Below are 18,028 nucleotides of genomic sequence, written 5' to 3' on the forward strand. Positions count from 1 at the left end.
GTATTTTACAATAAAGTATTTAACATATTCATTTCTTGTGTGTATTTATTTTGTACCAATGTGAATTTGCTCATTCACCATGGTTTGTGGAGTGTGCTTTCTCTCGAGGTGCTGAAGGTTGTCTAGCAACAAATTTTAACTGTATTAACGGAATAACTAACAAAAGAGCCAACTGGAGTTGCAAACCACATTAAAACTATACAGGAACGAAGAAACAATAAGAGGTAAGTTAACGTTATAAGAATAGTAACAGAAAAGTTATCAAGGTTCACCTTTAGCTGACTTATTACCATAATCTTTAGTGTAACATTGCTCAAGTTGGCAGTTACAAAAATGTGTTATGCTAGCCTGTCAACTCTGTTAGCTAGCATTAGCGTATGCTTCACTTTTCATTCAATGTATAACGGACCATGGTGTTATTATATATTTCAGGCTTGGCCATGTCTGGTGAATGTAGGCCAAAAAAAAAAAGAATTTCACTCATGACGAAATTGTCATTTTACTAGTCAGATACAATGAGCATAAGTGCCTGTTGGAGTCCAAATTTTTTGCTGCAAACATGGGAGGATATCACAAAGGCTATAAACGTTAACGGTTTTTTATGGCGGACATTGCACCTACTTAGTGTTAGGTGTAAGTTTTAATATATAACTTAAGTCTACGTTGAAGGTATGTGATTTGGTGCAACGGTATAACTTTTCGTTGTTCGTAAACTCGAACATAGTGCCGATTTATGTTCAAACTAGGTAAAGGGTGAACGTATGCTCTGCTGGTGCAACTGGCTGCAGATGTCCTGAGAGTCCCACGGAGACAGTGCTCCCCCTCTGACTCCTGCTCAGGTTCATGGCATAAATACAGTAGCCCCCATTGTCTCTGGTAGCATGGTCACTGTAATTCAACCCTACTTCACAGAAGGGAAGAAAAAGAAGGAGGAGAATCCCAGAAAAAGGAAGCTTCTTTGTCCGGTGTATATAGGAACACAAAGAACTATCAAATCACTTAAATGGATCTGAAAGTGGTGAAGGTAGAGTGCCAAATTCTGGAAGGTCTTGTCCCCAGCCTACTTATTCTGGTCTTGCTGAGTCATGACTGTGGTCTGTTTTGAGAACTGGGGACAGGCTCAATCTGCTGCTGGGAAGGCAAACCTCAATGAGCTTTGATTAACAGAAAGTTCAAGTAAAGATCTCTTCCCTTAGCTTTGGGACTATGTGGGTTACAGGAAGCTACGATGGTTGTATCCACTGATATCCTGTCCAAAGCTGATTCCTTGGATGAACATGAATAAGCTAGGAGTCGCTGATGAAACAAGGGAGCATAAGGAAGTGAAAGAGATGATAGATTTCCCCATTACCAAACTGGAAGACCTGAGTCTTGACAACACTCAGAGCCAGGTCACTGTGGTGGATATATGGGAAATGGAGGGGATGAGTGCAGTCTCCCATGCACATTTTGCCAGTCAGTTGCTATATGAGTTGGTCAATAAAAATGGGTGTGTGAAAGAATTGCTGCTTTTTCTTAAGGTCTTCATCTCCACATTTTACAGCTGGGCCACACTCACCTGCTGGGAGCTAGCCTAGTCGGTCCAAAAAACCCTGGACCTGATTCAGGAACCATCAGGAGGGCAGTGAAGGTTTATTGTCAGAGCTGGTCCACACTGTCAGTGAATGGCCCCTAAAGTAACCTACAGAAATCCCCTTATTCCTTTACCTGTAGTTGATTTACCCTGTCGTTTGTGAAGATGACATGAGTACGCCATTATATATGGTCATCCTGGATTATGCAACCTGCTACCTGGAGGTGATCCCACACTACACGGTGGCCATCAAGGGCATTGCAAAAGGAGCTCTTTTTATTCAGAAGGGTAGCGTCTGTGTCAAGTAATGAAAACTAGCTAAGGATTTCTCTGTATCCTCCCCAAACAGATGGGCTCTGTAGAAAGGCTTAACTACACACATAAATCAGTGCTGAGAAAGGTGATGGAAATTGACAGGAATTGGGATCAAATGTTGTTGATGTTTGCTATTCGTGAAGTTGCCAGGCATTCACAGCATTTTCCGCATTTGAGCTCCTCTACGGAAGATAGCCTCAAAATAGCCAACCCTCTCTCCACTGAACCCCAGTCGAACATGTTAAAGAGCTAAGAGAGAGAATGGCAACCCTATAGTCCATTGTCTGGGAACATGTGGATCAGGATCAGGCTGCCCAAGAGAGGATGTACAACCAAGGTGCACAATCCTGCAAGTTGAGACTGAGTCCTGGTCTTGCTGCAAGCCTAGGAATGTATATTCCTGGTCACATACCCTATAAGGTACTGGAGAAAGAAGGAACATACAACAACATACAATGTACAACAGTCAGGGAGGTGGGAACCAGAACAAATTTATCATGTCAGTTTGTAAAAGAAATGGCATACTAGAGAAACCCTATGTATGTTCTCCCCCAAAATCTCTATTACAGTTAGAGCCATTGAGTAAGCCCCCAATCCTGCACAGGACCAGGAAGTATGGTAAATGGTACACCAGAACCAGCATGTCTTCTGTTCCTGGGTGGAATAGATGGGCACAACATTCTTCATTCCGGAGGGGGAATCAATTACAGGGCCTTTCCCTTTAGACTGCATTGAGTCCCACTCACTTTCCAATGTTTGATGTACAAGGTCCTCTGGCCTCATCAGAAGTGGACAGAAGCCTATGTAGATGACTTTGTGATTCTACAGTAGCAGTTAGGAGATGCATTTGGATTAGGTACTTGCAGTGTTGTAGTGTTTCAAGCCCTCTCCCTCAGCCTAGATTCTGCAAGCCTTACCACCAGTAGCATTGTCAAAAGCCTTGGTGTAATGCCTGATAGCCAACTGTCCTCCTCTCAGGTGGGAGCAGTGAGTCAGGTGTGCAGATTCTTCTTATACAACATCCAAAGGATTCACCCCTGTCTCACTAAGTATTCAACACAGCTCCTAGTTCAGGCCCTGGTCCTCTCACCTGGACTCCCTCCTTGCTTGCCTTCCTGCCTGTGCAATCAAACCTCTACAACTAATCCAGAATACAGCTGCACAACTTGTCTACAGTCTCTCTAAACAAGTCCCCCAAGTCTCCTCAGTCAAGTTACTCCCCTCCTCACCTCACTTAATTGGCTTCCTGTTGTCGCTTGCATTAAGTTCAAAACCTTGGTGCTGGCATGCAGGACAGTAAATTGGACAGCCCCCTCATACCTATGACCCCTCTTCAAACCCTATGTTCCCTCAAGATTGCTGCGCTCTCCAACTGTGGGGCAACTGAGTGTCCCGACCCAACGGGGTTGCTCTTCTCAGACACAATCCCTGTCTGTAATGGTCCCTCAGTCGTGAAATGAACTCCCCATGGAGGTTAGGACAGCAGAATCACTGGCCATATTCTGAAGACCCACCTCTTCAGACTGCATCTTGGTTCCACTTCAGTCCCCCCTTGCCACTATTTGATGTTAATTTTACGTCTAGTATTGTGATGTATTTTGATTCAGGGTTCAAGAGACTGTCGTATCGTAGTATACTTGGCTTCTGTCAGATTGCACAAGTTAACTTTTGGGCTCGAATAGTGTTATGCTCACACTCACTGATCTAGGAGTGTTGTTAGCCTGGTCTGACACTGTTGATTGTTTAAATTGAATGAAATGAATCAAACACTTATGTTCTATTGTATTGGAAGTCACTCTGGATAAGAGCGTCTGCTAAATGCAAGTAATGTAATGTGATGGATCTGTATTTATCTAACAAAATTTAAGAAATAAGGGGTTTATTTTTGCCAATACACTCCCACATAACACTACTACGTTTAACAAAATGAGGTGCTTGCACAAAATAATACATAGGTTCCATTTAAAATCCTACGCATTTCAATATGGAATCCATTTTACCACATTAGCTATGTTTCATTACATTCCACTGACATTAACATAAATAGCTAACTAACAAAGAGTACCAAGTTAGCAAGCTCCAAACTATAGATTGCTGAACATGATATGGACACTGGAGAGACAATAACTGGCAGTCAGAACAGCGCCACCGCTGTTTGTGACATCAGTTCATCAGTTTGTGAGGAATGCTGCACAGATGGTTTATCATTAGCTAGAGAGACGCTGCCAAAAATCATTTGTTTCGCGTTTAAAGACTTTGCTATTGTGAACGGAAAAAAACTGCAGTTTGTAAGGAGTGTAGATCGAAGATTACAGACGGATTTCCAACAACTTCAAACCTTGTGCGCCATTTGCGGTTGCACAAAGAAAGGTAAGACTAGAGGCTAGTAGGTAGCTTTGTTTAGCTACCTAGAGTTCAGTAAGTGGCTAGCTGAGCTACACAGTCAGCATAAATAGGCTACATAGAAAACCGTTCTCTTATCGATAATTGGAAATTAAAAAAAAAAAATTAACTACCACATAGGCTTGACAAAAATGCATATTATAAAGTTCAGTGTGGATGGCCTTCCTGTTAGGGATGGGAGCGGTTAAAAATGTAACCGCGTAGGCTACACGAATAAAAATCATTATCCATTAAGGACAAATTAACAGAAAATTAAATATAACTCAAATAAATTACAGAAATTTTAACATTATATATCATTATTCCTCATGCAGTATTATTGTATTTTTTAAACATATATTGGAAAGTAGCCTATTAATCGGAATAATATGCACAAAAGTTATTGCAAAAAACTCAGCATTGGAGGCAAAATGAGCGGAAGTAGACCTATCGATAAAGCAAAAACATGGAAACCCCTTGAAACAGGCTAAAAATCAGGTAGCTAATATATTAGCCGATATATCGGCCACTATCAGCCCCTTTTGACACCCATCGGTCCATATTGGTATCGGTCCCCTCATATCGGTTTTGCTAATGTTTGTGCAAATGCTCCATCTTGTGTTTACACTGTGTATGGAAGGTTTATTTTAGGCTACTTTAACTAAAAATATACTTTACTTATATATAAATTACTTTTTTTTATTTCCTAGTTTTTAATTAACATTAGTTTACGGAGGCTCCTGGTTGGGAACGTAACCACAACATATGCAGCAAAGACGCTTGGTACACCAGAGTAACATGGGATATGGAGGAAGACGTTCATTCATTCAACACATTCACTTTTAATGGCACAGGTTGGTTGACCATTTCAGTTTCCTCAGTAGTTGTACTTCAACCTCTTTTGCAAATTAACACAGGCACATTTTGGTAAGATTGCATATCTTAACAATGAAGCTGACGTTATAAATGTAACGTTATTTACAGTGACAGCTTGTGGTGATATTGGGTGGGTGGGCTAACAGATACATTATATCCATCAATAGTTCATGCTGCAGCAACAACAGCATCACATCTGAGATACCACGTTACAGCCATGCCTGTAACAAGCTATGAGGTCACCGAGGTCCGGACCTCGGTAATTTTTTAGAGCAAAAAAATAAAATTTGAAGGTAAATACAACTGGATAAAAAAATCAGTGGTTGAGAATTTCTCCTCAGAGATGAGTGCATGCTTAATTCAGTTTAGAACTGTTATTTAGTGTCCGCTGTGTGTGAGAGTTGGGAGAGAGGGCGCGAGCACAGCCCCTGGCATCATCAGCACTTCCACTGACAGCAGCAATTGAAAGTTACGCATGTTAGCAGCAGCAGGTGGTTTGTGTGTGAACTGGCAGCATACCATTCGGTAAGACAAAGCAATGATCATTATGCCATTATCTGTAAGAAGCGTTCAAAACAGTAACCTGGTACAGCGTCTGGAGTGAAGGCAATTGTATGAAACATGTTCAAAATGCATACTCTGGCCATGATGGCTAGGCTATTTCTTTCATATTAGTAGGCTAGCTAACGTTTCACAAAATGTCATTGATTAAAAACAGCTTATGTAGGCGACAGTATCAATAATAGTAGGCCATTTCAAAGCCACATTTGGAAATGAATATAAGTGTATAATGATATTAGCTTGTAATGGTGTTACTTTCAAACATTTTTCTTTTTATTTTTATTGCTAGCTAAGGTTACAAATAATCTTACCTTAATTATCATGCTTGATACCATAGACCTATGTATTTTGATGCCCTAGATCAGCGTTTCTAAAACCTCTCCTGATCAACTCGTTACAAACTCCTGAAGCTGCTTAATGACAAACTGATCATTTGAATCAGCTGTGTTGGAGCAGGGAGAGATCTAAAACCTGCAGGACAAGTGGTACTCCAGGAGAGGTTTGAGAAACGCTGCTCTAGTTCTTACGATTTATTATTCATTCAGCAATGCATACTAATATGAAAGCTCCACACCTACCTTACACTAAACTATCAACACATTGATAATGGGTCTAATTTAACAATGCCTATCCCCACAGACAACAAGCAGCACAGAGCAGGGCAGAAATGCCAAAAAGGTTAAAACAGAATACTTTAGATATCTTTCTGACAAAGAAGCCAAATTTAAAACAGCACCATGAGGGGAAATCCCCAAATACAGAACCCACGTGAGAGGTTATTCAGTACAATCCAGTTCAGATGGTGTACCTTACAATTAAAACACAAATACAATTTGTTTCTTGTAAATAGCAACAGGTCTCATTCTGTGTATGTAATGTTTATATGTGTAATTCAGACCCTGGTTATGGCTATGATTACAGCAACAACACTATATACCTCGTTATAGCAAGTCCTGTACAACAACACCATAAAAAAGTACCCACAAGAATGACCTGATGCCAACTCTCATTGTATCTGTCTTTATCTTTCTCTCTCACACACACACACACACATACATATCATTTGACTATTTCTCTGTACACATTAGCCCATGCCATTTTTAACAAAAAAAATGCAAGAATGATGTAATGATAGGCTACATGATAGAACAGAATGCTCTATCATGTAGCCTACAATGGCAGAAAAGGGTCCACCTAGGGATGCAGTACAAAACATGTTCCAACTGTAACGACTGCCAATAGATACTGCAACTGTTCTTATCACAACCATTTGCAACACATTGTTTCAAACATCATTTCCCGAAATAAAACAATTTGGTAACCACAACAAAAATTATAGAAGAGAGACAGGCAATATGTAGACAGGAAAGCTAAAGGAAACATGTGTGATGGTCTTTTAAGAGGTCTATAGGTTTGGGCCTACCTTGTTTGAAGAGAAGCTCACATCCACAACCTTTCCCGAACGCAAACTGGTTAATCACCATGTCATTGAAGTCTGGTGATATTTGGATGAAGTCCTGCTCAACAGACAGCATAGCACAGCATAGTATAATCCGAAGAAAAAATGTCCAGCAACAACGTAAAAAGTTGAATCGTCAGTCTGATTTTTTAATATTCAACTTGCTAGATCGATAAGCTAAATTTGAAGAACAGTCAGGGATTCATTTAACGGAGTATTTTCCGTCATTTAGCTACCGTTTTTAAAACCTTTGAGGTATAGGTCCAAAATCACCTCTTATTTTAACCAACAAAATAAGCCTTCAATATATCATCACTATATTAGATTGACTGATAGCTATTTGACAATACTAGCTAGCTAACGTTGTTTGACAAATAGTGAAAACATTATCTAGCTAGAGAGTTAATGTCAGCTATTAACTAGCTACCTATTGACAGCCACTCTTTTTTTTAGCCACTATACTTTTGTTGTGATCATGTGATTATTAGAAGAATGTGCAAAACAGGCAGTCAATAGATGTCACTTCGTATTCTAGATGACAAATATATAGTCTGATACAGTAAATAATCTAGTTTCACCAGACTTTCTCAGAGACAGTTTCCAGTGGAAAACGGCATTCAAATTAACCAGCGAGGAACTATTTGAGCCTATTATTATTAACTATTTTTTTAACAATAATTTTCTCATCTTTATTGTAAATGATAGGGAGGGCTCAGCCCTGTTAGCCCATTTATACCAGTCGTCCATGGTTATTTATAATGTAAACGTAGGGTGTAGCCGTGGTTTAATTTAGCTGGCTAGCTAGTGAACGTTAGCATCATCAAATGCTTGCAGATCAAACCAGAAAATACCTCGGCCTCTCTTATCTGTCCCAAGTAAACGAGTGTTCAGTGAGGTGGGAGTACTCTATGAAAACAAACGGAGCCAGCTGTCAGGAGAACATGCAGAGACCCTCTGCTTCTTACATTACAACTTGGTTCTCCTGAACTGGGATTATTGAAGTGTTATGTGATGTCTGAACACTTCATCTGCTTTCTTAGTTTTAACAGTGTTTGTTTCACTTTAGGTTTTTTCCACAGCACGTAAACTGATTTTTTCTAAAAAAGTTTCTAAAAAGTTTGTGAAAGAATAATTATTTACTCAATAAAGCGGTATTAGATCTGTATATTGCCTGTTGTTTCTCATAGAAGGTATTTGCAAACAAATTCATTATGATTCCCTTTATGTAGTTGTGTTATTGCAACAGCCAAATATGGTAAATGAATAGTGGCCCAAAATATCAGCCAAATATCAGTTATCGGCTATCCTAAGCCATTAGATATCGATATCGGCCCTAAAAAAACTGCATATCGGTCGAGCCGTAAGGATAGCAGCATCAACGTGAATTTATTATCTCTCAGAAAAAATAAAAATAAATGCCATTGCACAAAGCATAGGCATAAGGTCTCATGCAACTGTGCAAATATTTGGTAAGCTTATCAAAAAATATTTTTGCAAAGGGGCTCTGTGGGAGGCCCTCTCAAGCATGTAAAGCCAGTAGGCCAGTCAGTAAATTATCTGGCTTCCATATTTTATGTGAATTTTCAATCCATGGCTAAACAGAGTTAAACCTACATTAGTCTTTTAACTCACCACCTTCACAGTAACTTGATACTGGTTAAAAGCCAATAGAGCAATGGTGTAAGCTGTTACAGCCATATGCAATTTAAAATGAAAGGAGTGTTTTGTGTGTCTCATTTTCAGGTTGAAAGTGTGTCATGTCTGTAGGCTATTCACAGTCATACTGTTCAGTTTGGAACATTTTATGGAACATAAATGTATCAGTTATAAAACTCTGTATGTATCACTTCTAAAAAACGTTACCGCAGCATCAAATCACGCACCACCCATCTCAGTAACAGTTTCTTCCCACGTGCAATCAGGTTGCTGAACAGCTGACGCAACCATATGAACTGCACATTGCTGTTGTATAATATGTAATGTTATTGTGTACTGTATAAGGTGTATACCAGTGTTTCAACCCTCTCCTGGAGGACCCCCTGCCCTGCTTGTTTTAGATCTCTCCCTGCTCCAACACAGCTGATTCAAATGATCAACTCGTTATGAACTCCTGAAGCTGCTTAATAACAAACTGATCATTTGAATCAGCTGTGCAGGAGCATGGAGAGATCTAAAACATGCAGGGCAGGGGGTCCTCCAGGAGAGGGTTGAGAAACACTGGTGTATACAATGTATATCTACATGTGCATGGTGTACATAGTCTATGTACATCTGTAGTGTCCTCCTTCGTTGGTTCTGTGATGGTGTGCCCTTCATGTTAAGGCAGAGAGAGTCGGAGCAAAGTAAATCTTCTGATTGGGGGTTTTAGGCCACGTCCTTTTGTCCTCTTGAGTTGTTTTCAGCGGTGAAAGGTATATGATGGAGGACATCATGCTTTATCCAATTCATGATCAATTTAAGGATATTGTTGAACATAAGATGAAAATACTTAAACCTCACCTAAACTAATTTATTTATGAAAGAACATGCTTGGTCACTTCAACCCCAATCCCTGTCAAGAATGCATTCATCAAGTGCAAAATTAGAATGGTGAAACTAGAATAATTATGTATTTTTCTCTATTCAGAAAAAAGTCAAGAAACCAGCAGAAACGCTGACATTCAAGAGACCCGAGGGAATGCACAGGGAAGTCTATGCCCTGCTCTATTCAGATAAAAAGTATGAATGCTATTTGAAATGCTTTCCACAGTGCCATACATTTCATAACAAGGCTCATAACGCAGTTGGCTTACACACCGCTAGAGACGTGGTTGACCACTTTTCTTTGAGTTGATTATGCTGTGCTGGAGTGATATTGTAAAGATGAAGAGGTAGATGTGACCAGATTAACGGGGAATTGTGGTACTGAAGAAAAATGTCCTTTTAGTGAGTGAAAACTTGGTAGAAAAACAAAATTACTAAACATATGATACATAAATACAAACTGATGCAACTACTGTGGTAGTTCAGCTCAGATCCATTCAATCAAATTTGATACAGGTTAACTCAGGGACATCTGCTTTGCCAAGTCTTAGCATCTGTGTCACACTGCCTGTATAACCTAATATGTTGTGTACTTCCAATCTAGTTAGGCAAGGTCGGTGCATACACATTTACTTAAATTACACAGTGCATTTTTTTTCTCATGCTTCATTAATATGAAAACAGTACAATTTACCCAAATAAAATATTGTGTGATTAATCAATTTACAATCTGAAAATGAATACTTTATTTCTACTCGATCCAGGAAAGCTATGTCAATCATATAGTTTGTACTTTTGACAGTTTCAGTCAATGTTCAGTTTGTGTATATAAGGAACCACTGAGTTAGAATTTCCACATTCTGTTGAATGATATGGATGTAACTTTGAAACCAACATAATGAATAATTTCCAAAGTTTTTAAAGGTTTTAACATTACAAGACAAACAGACATAATAAATGGCTGAGCTAAAATGAGCTAATACTGTAAATGAGCTAATACTAATACTAAATTGAACTAATACTTTCCCTTGTGCTTATCCCTGGAATGGATTGATGCTGCTGATGTGTCTCCATGCATACATGCAGGTAAGAAACTGATGCAAATATGTTTTTCTTAAGTTTTTTTTCCCCCTTTATACAACCCTGTTTTGTTATGCCAGAGTGGTCTCCCAGTCATAGTCAGCAAATGACATGGTTAGTTTCAAACCCTGGCCTTAGGGCTTAGCCTGCTGTCAAGATGAGCCCCTTGCTGAATGAGCTGTTAAGGAGCCTTTGCAGTTATACTTAAATAGTTTCATGGATACCTTGCTCCAAGACAGAGTTTGAAAATTAAAGATGGCCAGAAACTCTGTCTCAGAATAAAAAGCCTTTTGTGTTTCTGTGTATTGTATTGAATAACAGCTAAGCTCAGAAAGCACATGTAACTCCTGGATATGGTTGGCGCTTAACTGTGAGCCAAAAGTCTGATTTCACAGGTGTAACCATGTGGAAAGTACTGATACTGATGTCCACTCGTTTACATATGTGTTTCTGACTGTCAGCCCTGAATTTATTTTGAACATTTCTTTGGAAATAGCTGGTTATAAAGCCATATTTGCACAGTGCAAGTATTTGTTTATTGTGCACTGGAAAAAAGTGAAACCAGGTGGATTATTCTAAAAAAGCTTTCAGTAGGACCTGTTAAAAATGATACATGACACTGATGACTGTGCCTTTTCAGAGATGCCCCACCATTGCTACCCAGTGACACAACCCAGGGCTACCGGACAGTCAAGGCCAAACTGGGGTGCAAGAGAGTTCGCCCTTGGAAGTGGATGCCTTTCACCAATCCTGCTAGGAGGGATGGGGCCATATTTCATCATTGGAGGCGCATGGCCGAGGAGGGCAAGGACTATCCCTTTGCTCGATTTAACAAGGTTAGGTAACAGCAGGTAGTCTGCTGGACTTTCTGTCTGAACTAGTGTGAAGGCATCCAAGCTTTTGCATTAATACTGGAGTTTAGTATCTCAACAAATAACAGTGAGCTGCTCTTTCCTTTTTTTCCTTCCCAGGCAGTCACTTTTCTAATGATGATGACAAGTCGTACATCAAAAATGGTTGACAATTGTAATGTTGTTATAAACATTCTTTTAGCTGGAATAAAAGTAACAACAAGAAAAAAAGTCATTATTTCTGTTATTAATAGCAACTATCATTGTTCATTATTATTGCTACATGGTTATTGTGTTAAAATGTACATGATTAAATTGCTTTAAAGTATTGCTTTAATATTGTTTTTAATCCCAAATATAGTGTTTGGGATGATTCAAAGCTGGGAAAAATACTTTACTTTGATGTTAACTGAAATGGTCAGTGCTCCACTACATCTGATCAGTAGAAAGCAACTTGAGAACACAAGAGCTAGTATAGAATTACAGTATTACCTGTGCAAGCACAGGGCAAATTTGTGTATTCTTTATTCCAAAATTAAAGGGTTTACTTTACTTGGTTAGAAGGAATACTTTTATTTATTTATTTATTTATTTATTGGGAAAAAGTAGATGTTTCTATTCTTTTGTGCTCTTAGATGGTGCAAGTGCCTATGTACTCTGAGCAGGAGTATCAGATGTATCTTCATGATGATGGATGGACCAAAACTGAGACTGATCACCTCTTTGACCTCTGCAAACGCTTTGATCTCCGGTTCATCGTCATCCATGACCGTTATGACCACCAGCAGTTCAGGGTTAGTAGGGCTATCACTTTCATTTCAGGGGGGCCTACAGTTTTGTGGGACACTGTCCACACTGCTTAGAGAGTAAACACAAGACACATATTTTCCTAAACCCTGTGATCAGTGTCATACTTGTGCCTTGATATTTTGTGTTACAGAATCAACACTGGTATTTCTTGTTTAGTTTAAATACCTCTATATACCCATCCTACAGTCCCCACCAAACTAAGAATGGAGATTCTTGTGGACTGATTACAATGCTATTACATTACAAAGCCAGGGTAGAAAGGACTGATATATCTTTTCCTTTTTCTGAGCTGTATCATGGCTGCTAGCTTAATTATACCTTTGGGTTGTAAATGAGCGTAGTGCCTTTTTTGTATTATTATTATTGTTATTATTTTAAAAATCAATCAACAGTCTTCATGTGCAAAGTCATTTCTCCATAGGTTGCAAGATTAGTCAGGTCAAAGCTGCCTGGCACAGCACATTCCAAGGAATTAATCTGTGTACAGCAAATACAGTATTTATAATGAAAACAATGACAAAAAGAGGACTTCACATGCAGAAATATCTTGCTGCTGTTTAACAATATACAGTGTGATCAATATACTGTATTTTTCTCCACATATTAAGGGCCATCAGTGAGGTCTGGGTAACTTTTCCATTTTTGTCTCTCTGTTTTCTCCAAAAGTGTGTATGATTTTCTTCGAGATCAAGAGTTAATTATTTTGTTATCTCGAGAAAACAAAAGGCTGATTTCTCGAGATATTTTATCACAAGAAAACGACTTTTGTTTTCTCAAGATCACAGGATAATTATGGAGAACTCAAAAATGAGTGTCTGATTCATTTGATCGCACCTGATCACTGAAGTGCACTTGCCTGTGAAGTTGCAGCCGGGCTAGTCTTCTCTTTGAATGACGAGGACTGATCTGAATGTTATCTCTAACAGAAAGACACAATGCAATTTCTGCCTGTGTTAGACTTTGACTGAAGTATAGTCTGATTTGTTGATCAATAATGGGTACTCCTGACATTTTCAGCTTAAATCAGTTGCTACAGTTGTCAAGATGCCATCTATGCATGCTGGCATGGCACTCCTGATCCCTGATAAACATTATAAGTAATAAGAGGAAACAACCTTTTGTTTTCTCGTGATAACGAAATAATTAACTCATTATCACAAGAAAAGGAGCTTTGTTATCTCAAGATAATGAGATAAAATAACCCCTTACCTTTATAAAACGAGCTTTGTTATCTTGAGATAACGAAATAATTGATTCCTGATCTTGAGATAACGGCATTAAAAAATAATTGCAAGCACGGCCGTTCTCAGCTTCCGTACCAAACAGTTTTCAAATCAAACATCTTTTTGTTAGTCTGTTGAATTAGGGTTAAGTAATTCTTTACTGCTTTTATCACTATCCTTACCTAATGTTTTTAGTATTTTTACATAGAAAGATACGTATATTTAATAGGACAGTATGAGACACATAAAGTGCTGTCTTTAGAAGTGCTGTGTTTGTTTCCTAACACACTGCAAACAATAAACATTTACATAAATATTGATATAAATTCAAACAACTATAGACTGCAATAATTATTTACAAAAATAATGATATAGTAAACAGCAATACAAAACACAAAAATACATAACTATTTACAGTTTAAATTACAGCCATCAAATGGATGTAATAAGTCAGTTCATGTTTCAGTTATATTACGGATAAATAGGAAAGTAGCCATCAAATTTTGGTCTTGTCTGTGCATTCAGTTGAGATGTATATCTGAATATATGACAGCTGTCAAGAGGTAGAGATTAGGCTTTTGTTGTGTACAGTCCTGTTGTTTACTGATATTTGGGTGAACACCTGTTAAGACCCAAGTTTCTAGTACAAAGCAAACAAAAAAGTTTCTACATTATGAAATGACCTAGTTATTGAACAGAGTTGAATTCAAATTGTTTTTGAAGTAAATGAGAGAACCTCTGTTGATGCAAAAGTAGGCAGATTTTGCGTTGCTATTGTGGAGCTAATTTTATGTGAAAGTGACAAGTAATGTACATGGCAAACAAATGGGAAGGTTCTGTGTAGATAAATGACTGAGCCATTCAGCGGAGAATGAGGTAAGCTCATATTAAAGTATATTATTGGTATTTAGTAGACGCTCGTATTCAGAGCAACTTACATCAGTTATAGGTTTTTACAATGTCATCCACTTATATAGCTGGATATTTACTGAGGCAATTGTGGGTCAGGTGCCTTGCCTAAGGGTACAGTAGCAGTGCCCCCCTTGAGAATTGAACCGGCAACATTTCGGTCATGAGTCCTGCTCCTTAGCCACTATGCTACACTGTCGCCCACTGTCAAAGTAAACATGAGTACCACTGATGATATATATTGACAGATTCTACATGGCTGTTGCAGAGCATTTTCCAATGAGTTATTTGACATACTAAAAGTGACAAGTTTTTTTGGAAGTTTCTGTGTGGGTAAATGACTTACTTAGCAGAGAATTAGGTCAGCAGAAGTTTCCTAGCCTTCTTACTTTCCTCGAAATAGTTTTGACTGGCAAAAATAAATAAAAATAATGCAAATTCAGCCAAATTCACATTCACTTGGGTACTAACTCTGGGTTAGTAGATTATTAAGTTCATATTTCAAAAAGAATTGTTGCAAATTTATTAAAAATAAAAAACTGAAATATCATGTTAACATAAGTATTCAGACCCTGAACTCAGTACAGTTTAAGCATCTTTGGCAGCGATTACAGGGAGGGGCTGACCTCAATGCAGGCTCAATCATTCAGATCCACCTAAACAACTAAAAGTACAAAGATGGCTGAAATATTTCAAATGACCAATAAAGCAATAAAAAAACAGACTAACTAAAATACTTGATTACAACAAAAGCAAAAAATCAGTGACTAAAACAAAATAATAAAAATCAGTTATTCTCTCAGTGTGGCATTTTAGCCCATCTCTCTGTGTTCATACCTCAGGACATGGAAGTGGTACTGGATGTCCAGGGCCGGATCATGGTGAGGCTCCTGGGCACATGTCTTTTGGAGGCACCTCCTGCTTTCCTTTATTGGAGTCAGCCCGGGGGCCCTAGTGGTCAGCTCATGCTTTAAGCCCCAGGGGCCTAGGGGCCCTAGTGGTCAGCTCATTCTTTAAATGCCAAGGGGCCTGGGGGCCCTCACATTGTAAGGGCTGAGGGGCCTGGGGGCCCTAGTGGTAAGTTTACGTTTTAAACACCAAGGGGCCCGGGGGCCCTCACATTGTAAGCACTGAGGGGTCTGGGGGGCACTAGTGGTGAGCTCACATTTTAAACACCAAGGGGCCCGGGGGCCCTCACATTGTAAGCGCTGAGGGGTCTGGGGGGCACTAGTGGTGAGCTCACGCTATAAGCACCCAGGGGCCTGGCTAGTGGTCAGTTTGCGCTGTGCGCACTGAGGGCCCTGGCATTCAACTTCCTTCAGAAGTCTTGGGCCACGCTCTGCACACGGCCTGAGACTTGGAGGCCCCCTGGCAGTCTGAGGCCCTGGGGCACTCGCCCCACTGGCCTGGTCCATAATCCAGCCTTGCGGATGTCTACAATGACAAGGTGTTGGGTGTCCAGGGACAGTAACATGCCGAGATTGACTGTAATGCCTTTGGTCAAAGTTTTATTTCAGAGACCTCCAACTCTAGTTGTTGGATTTTTGGAACATTTTATCAAAAACCTGGTTCCGTTTGCCAAGAAGCTTTCTACCATGAAAATGATCCAAAGCATTCATCCAGGTCAGATTAACTGACAAACAAAGCAATCAGATCTGAAGGATACTGAACAATTGTGCTTGGAGTAATGATCAGAATATCTACCCTCAGAAGTGCCAGGTCCTCATAAAGCACCAGGGGAAGCAGTGTAACCCATGCGCTAACTACAATGTTGTCAAAAATGTGACATTCCTTTTTTGCAATGGAATCCATTATTGTGATCAGGGAGCAAATTTCACTGCGACAGTACAGGCCTCAAATACCTACCACAAGTAGATGATGGATGCTGTCTGCAGTGCTTTAAGTGTAACATTTCGAACATTTTCAGCAGAAGGAGATTATCCAATACACACTTTCTCTGCTGTATCATGTTTCTTGTTACTATTTTATTGGGGGCATGAATAAATGTGGAAGGAACTCTAAATGCATTTCAGTGTTATTACAGTGTCTTATCATTGCGCATGGCATGCAAGACATTTCCCTGATGGAAAAATATATATCATTAGACCTGGTTCAGGTTCAAACCAAGCAATTGGGTTGAATTGGATGGCTTTGAAAGGTAATAAACAAAGCTGCACTTAACATTCAGCTGGTTACTGCTAAAAGAGACCTGGAGAGAGAACTGAGTGCAGATTCCATTTATACCCTGAAATTAACACCTGCCCATCTCAGCATAGACCCAGTGAAAAGAAAAATCATCACAGTTGCTTTATCATTATCTAAAAAAAAAAACTGAAATTATCTCTGCAATAGCGTATATATTGTATAACCACATCAGTAAAACCACTACAAAAGAGCATAATATTTTGCATTACTCCTCAGTTCTTACCAGGACATAAGGACAGTTTCCTACAGAGGATTTATTACATGTACATTATAATGAGCACTCTGGGATGTGATTTTCTCTGCATTCACTCAGGCTTGTAATGTAGCCTACCAGCAAAATGCACGTAATATGGATGCTGACCCACAGGTGTGATAATTTCATGCTCTTCTTTTCAGAAACGCTCAGTGGAAGATCTGAAGGAGCGCTACTACAACATTTGTGCAAAGCTTGCCAAGATCCGTGCAGCTACCGGGAGTGAGCCCAAGATCTATGTGTTTGATGCTGGTCATGAAAGGCGCAGAAAAGAGCAGCTGGAGAGGCTGTTCAACCGCACCCCAGAACAAGTAAGTCCCTGCAATTTAGGAAGTGCTGCCGGTAATGGTAGAGACCCTCAGGCTCACAGACTTCAGTATTTGGGCTATGGAAGGGGTAGAGTGCTGCAGGAATACCTATTTGTGAGAGGTAGGGTTAGGTCCTATAGGCATGGTGTTGTGAGCTTGTTGTTACACCATGTATTATTGTTTGGATGCTATAAGATTCAATTGTTTGGATCTATCAGATTTGTGTTGTACATATAGAACATTTATGATGATGGTGGAGTTGTAAAGTTACATTGATGATGTATAATGTGATGGAGGATTAGTGTTAAACTTGCACTATCATGATTTTTGTGATGTAATGACCCTTCTTAGGTTATTGTTCTGAATGTATTGAAGTGTTAATTGTAGGCAGCATGAATTTTAAATTGCTACCCTGAAACCAGTCACTTTCCAGATCAATTGTAATACCAGGGTCTGAAATAAACACCCACTTGCCCCGCTATGCTTTTGTGCATAAACAGATACAATCATCACCGCCTACCATGTCAATCAAAGAGCCTTTGTAACATGCAAAGTGCTGAAATACACACATCTTTCAGTCCAGTTCCTATTGTTTTCATTTTTTTAACTGTAGGCTTAAGTTAATGGCAGGATCCCTCTGCCATTTTCCAGTTGTGAAATCTTGTGTTGGTCATCGCTGCACAGCCTCTTGTCATCCTGT

General features: G+C 39.3%; 1 protein-coding gene across 3 annotated transcripts in view; it reads left to right on the forward strand.

Moving 5' to 3' along the window:
* Nucleotides 1-18,028, forward strand: part of dmap1 (DNA methyltransferase 1 associated protein 1) — a 59,371-nt gene that overhangs the window by 13,423 nt on the left and 27,920 nt on the right. For 2 of the 3 annotated variants that reach the window (XM_036521906.1, XM_036521905.1), the window contains exons 3-6: nucleotides 9,793-9,884; nucleotides 11,410-11,605; nucleotides 12,256-12,414; nucleotides 17,164-17,331. In XM_036521906.1, coding sequence (XP_036377799.1) covers nucleotides 9,793-9,884; nucleotides 11,410-11,605; nucleotides 12,256-12,414; nucleotides 17,164-17,331 — 615 coding nt within the window. Of the gene's footprint in view, nucleotides 1-9,792; nucleotides 9,885-10,699; nucleotides 10,776-11,409; nucleotides 11,606-12,255; nucleotides 12,415-17,163; nucleotides 17,332-18,028 lie in introns of those variants that run through there. The other variant, XM_036521907.1, reaches the window with a different exon arrangement.

This window comes from Megalops cyprinoides, chromosome 2, assembly GCF_013368585.1.
Source record: "Megalops cyprinoides isolate fMegCyp1 chromosome 2, fMegCyp1.pri, whole genome shotgun sequence".
Taxonomy (NCBI): domain Eukaryota; kingdom Metazoa; phylum Chordata; class Actinopteri; order Elopiformes; family Megalopidae; genus Megalops; species Megalops cyprinoides.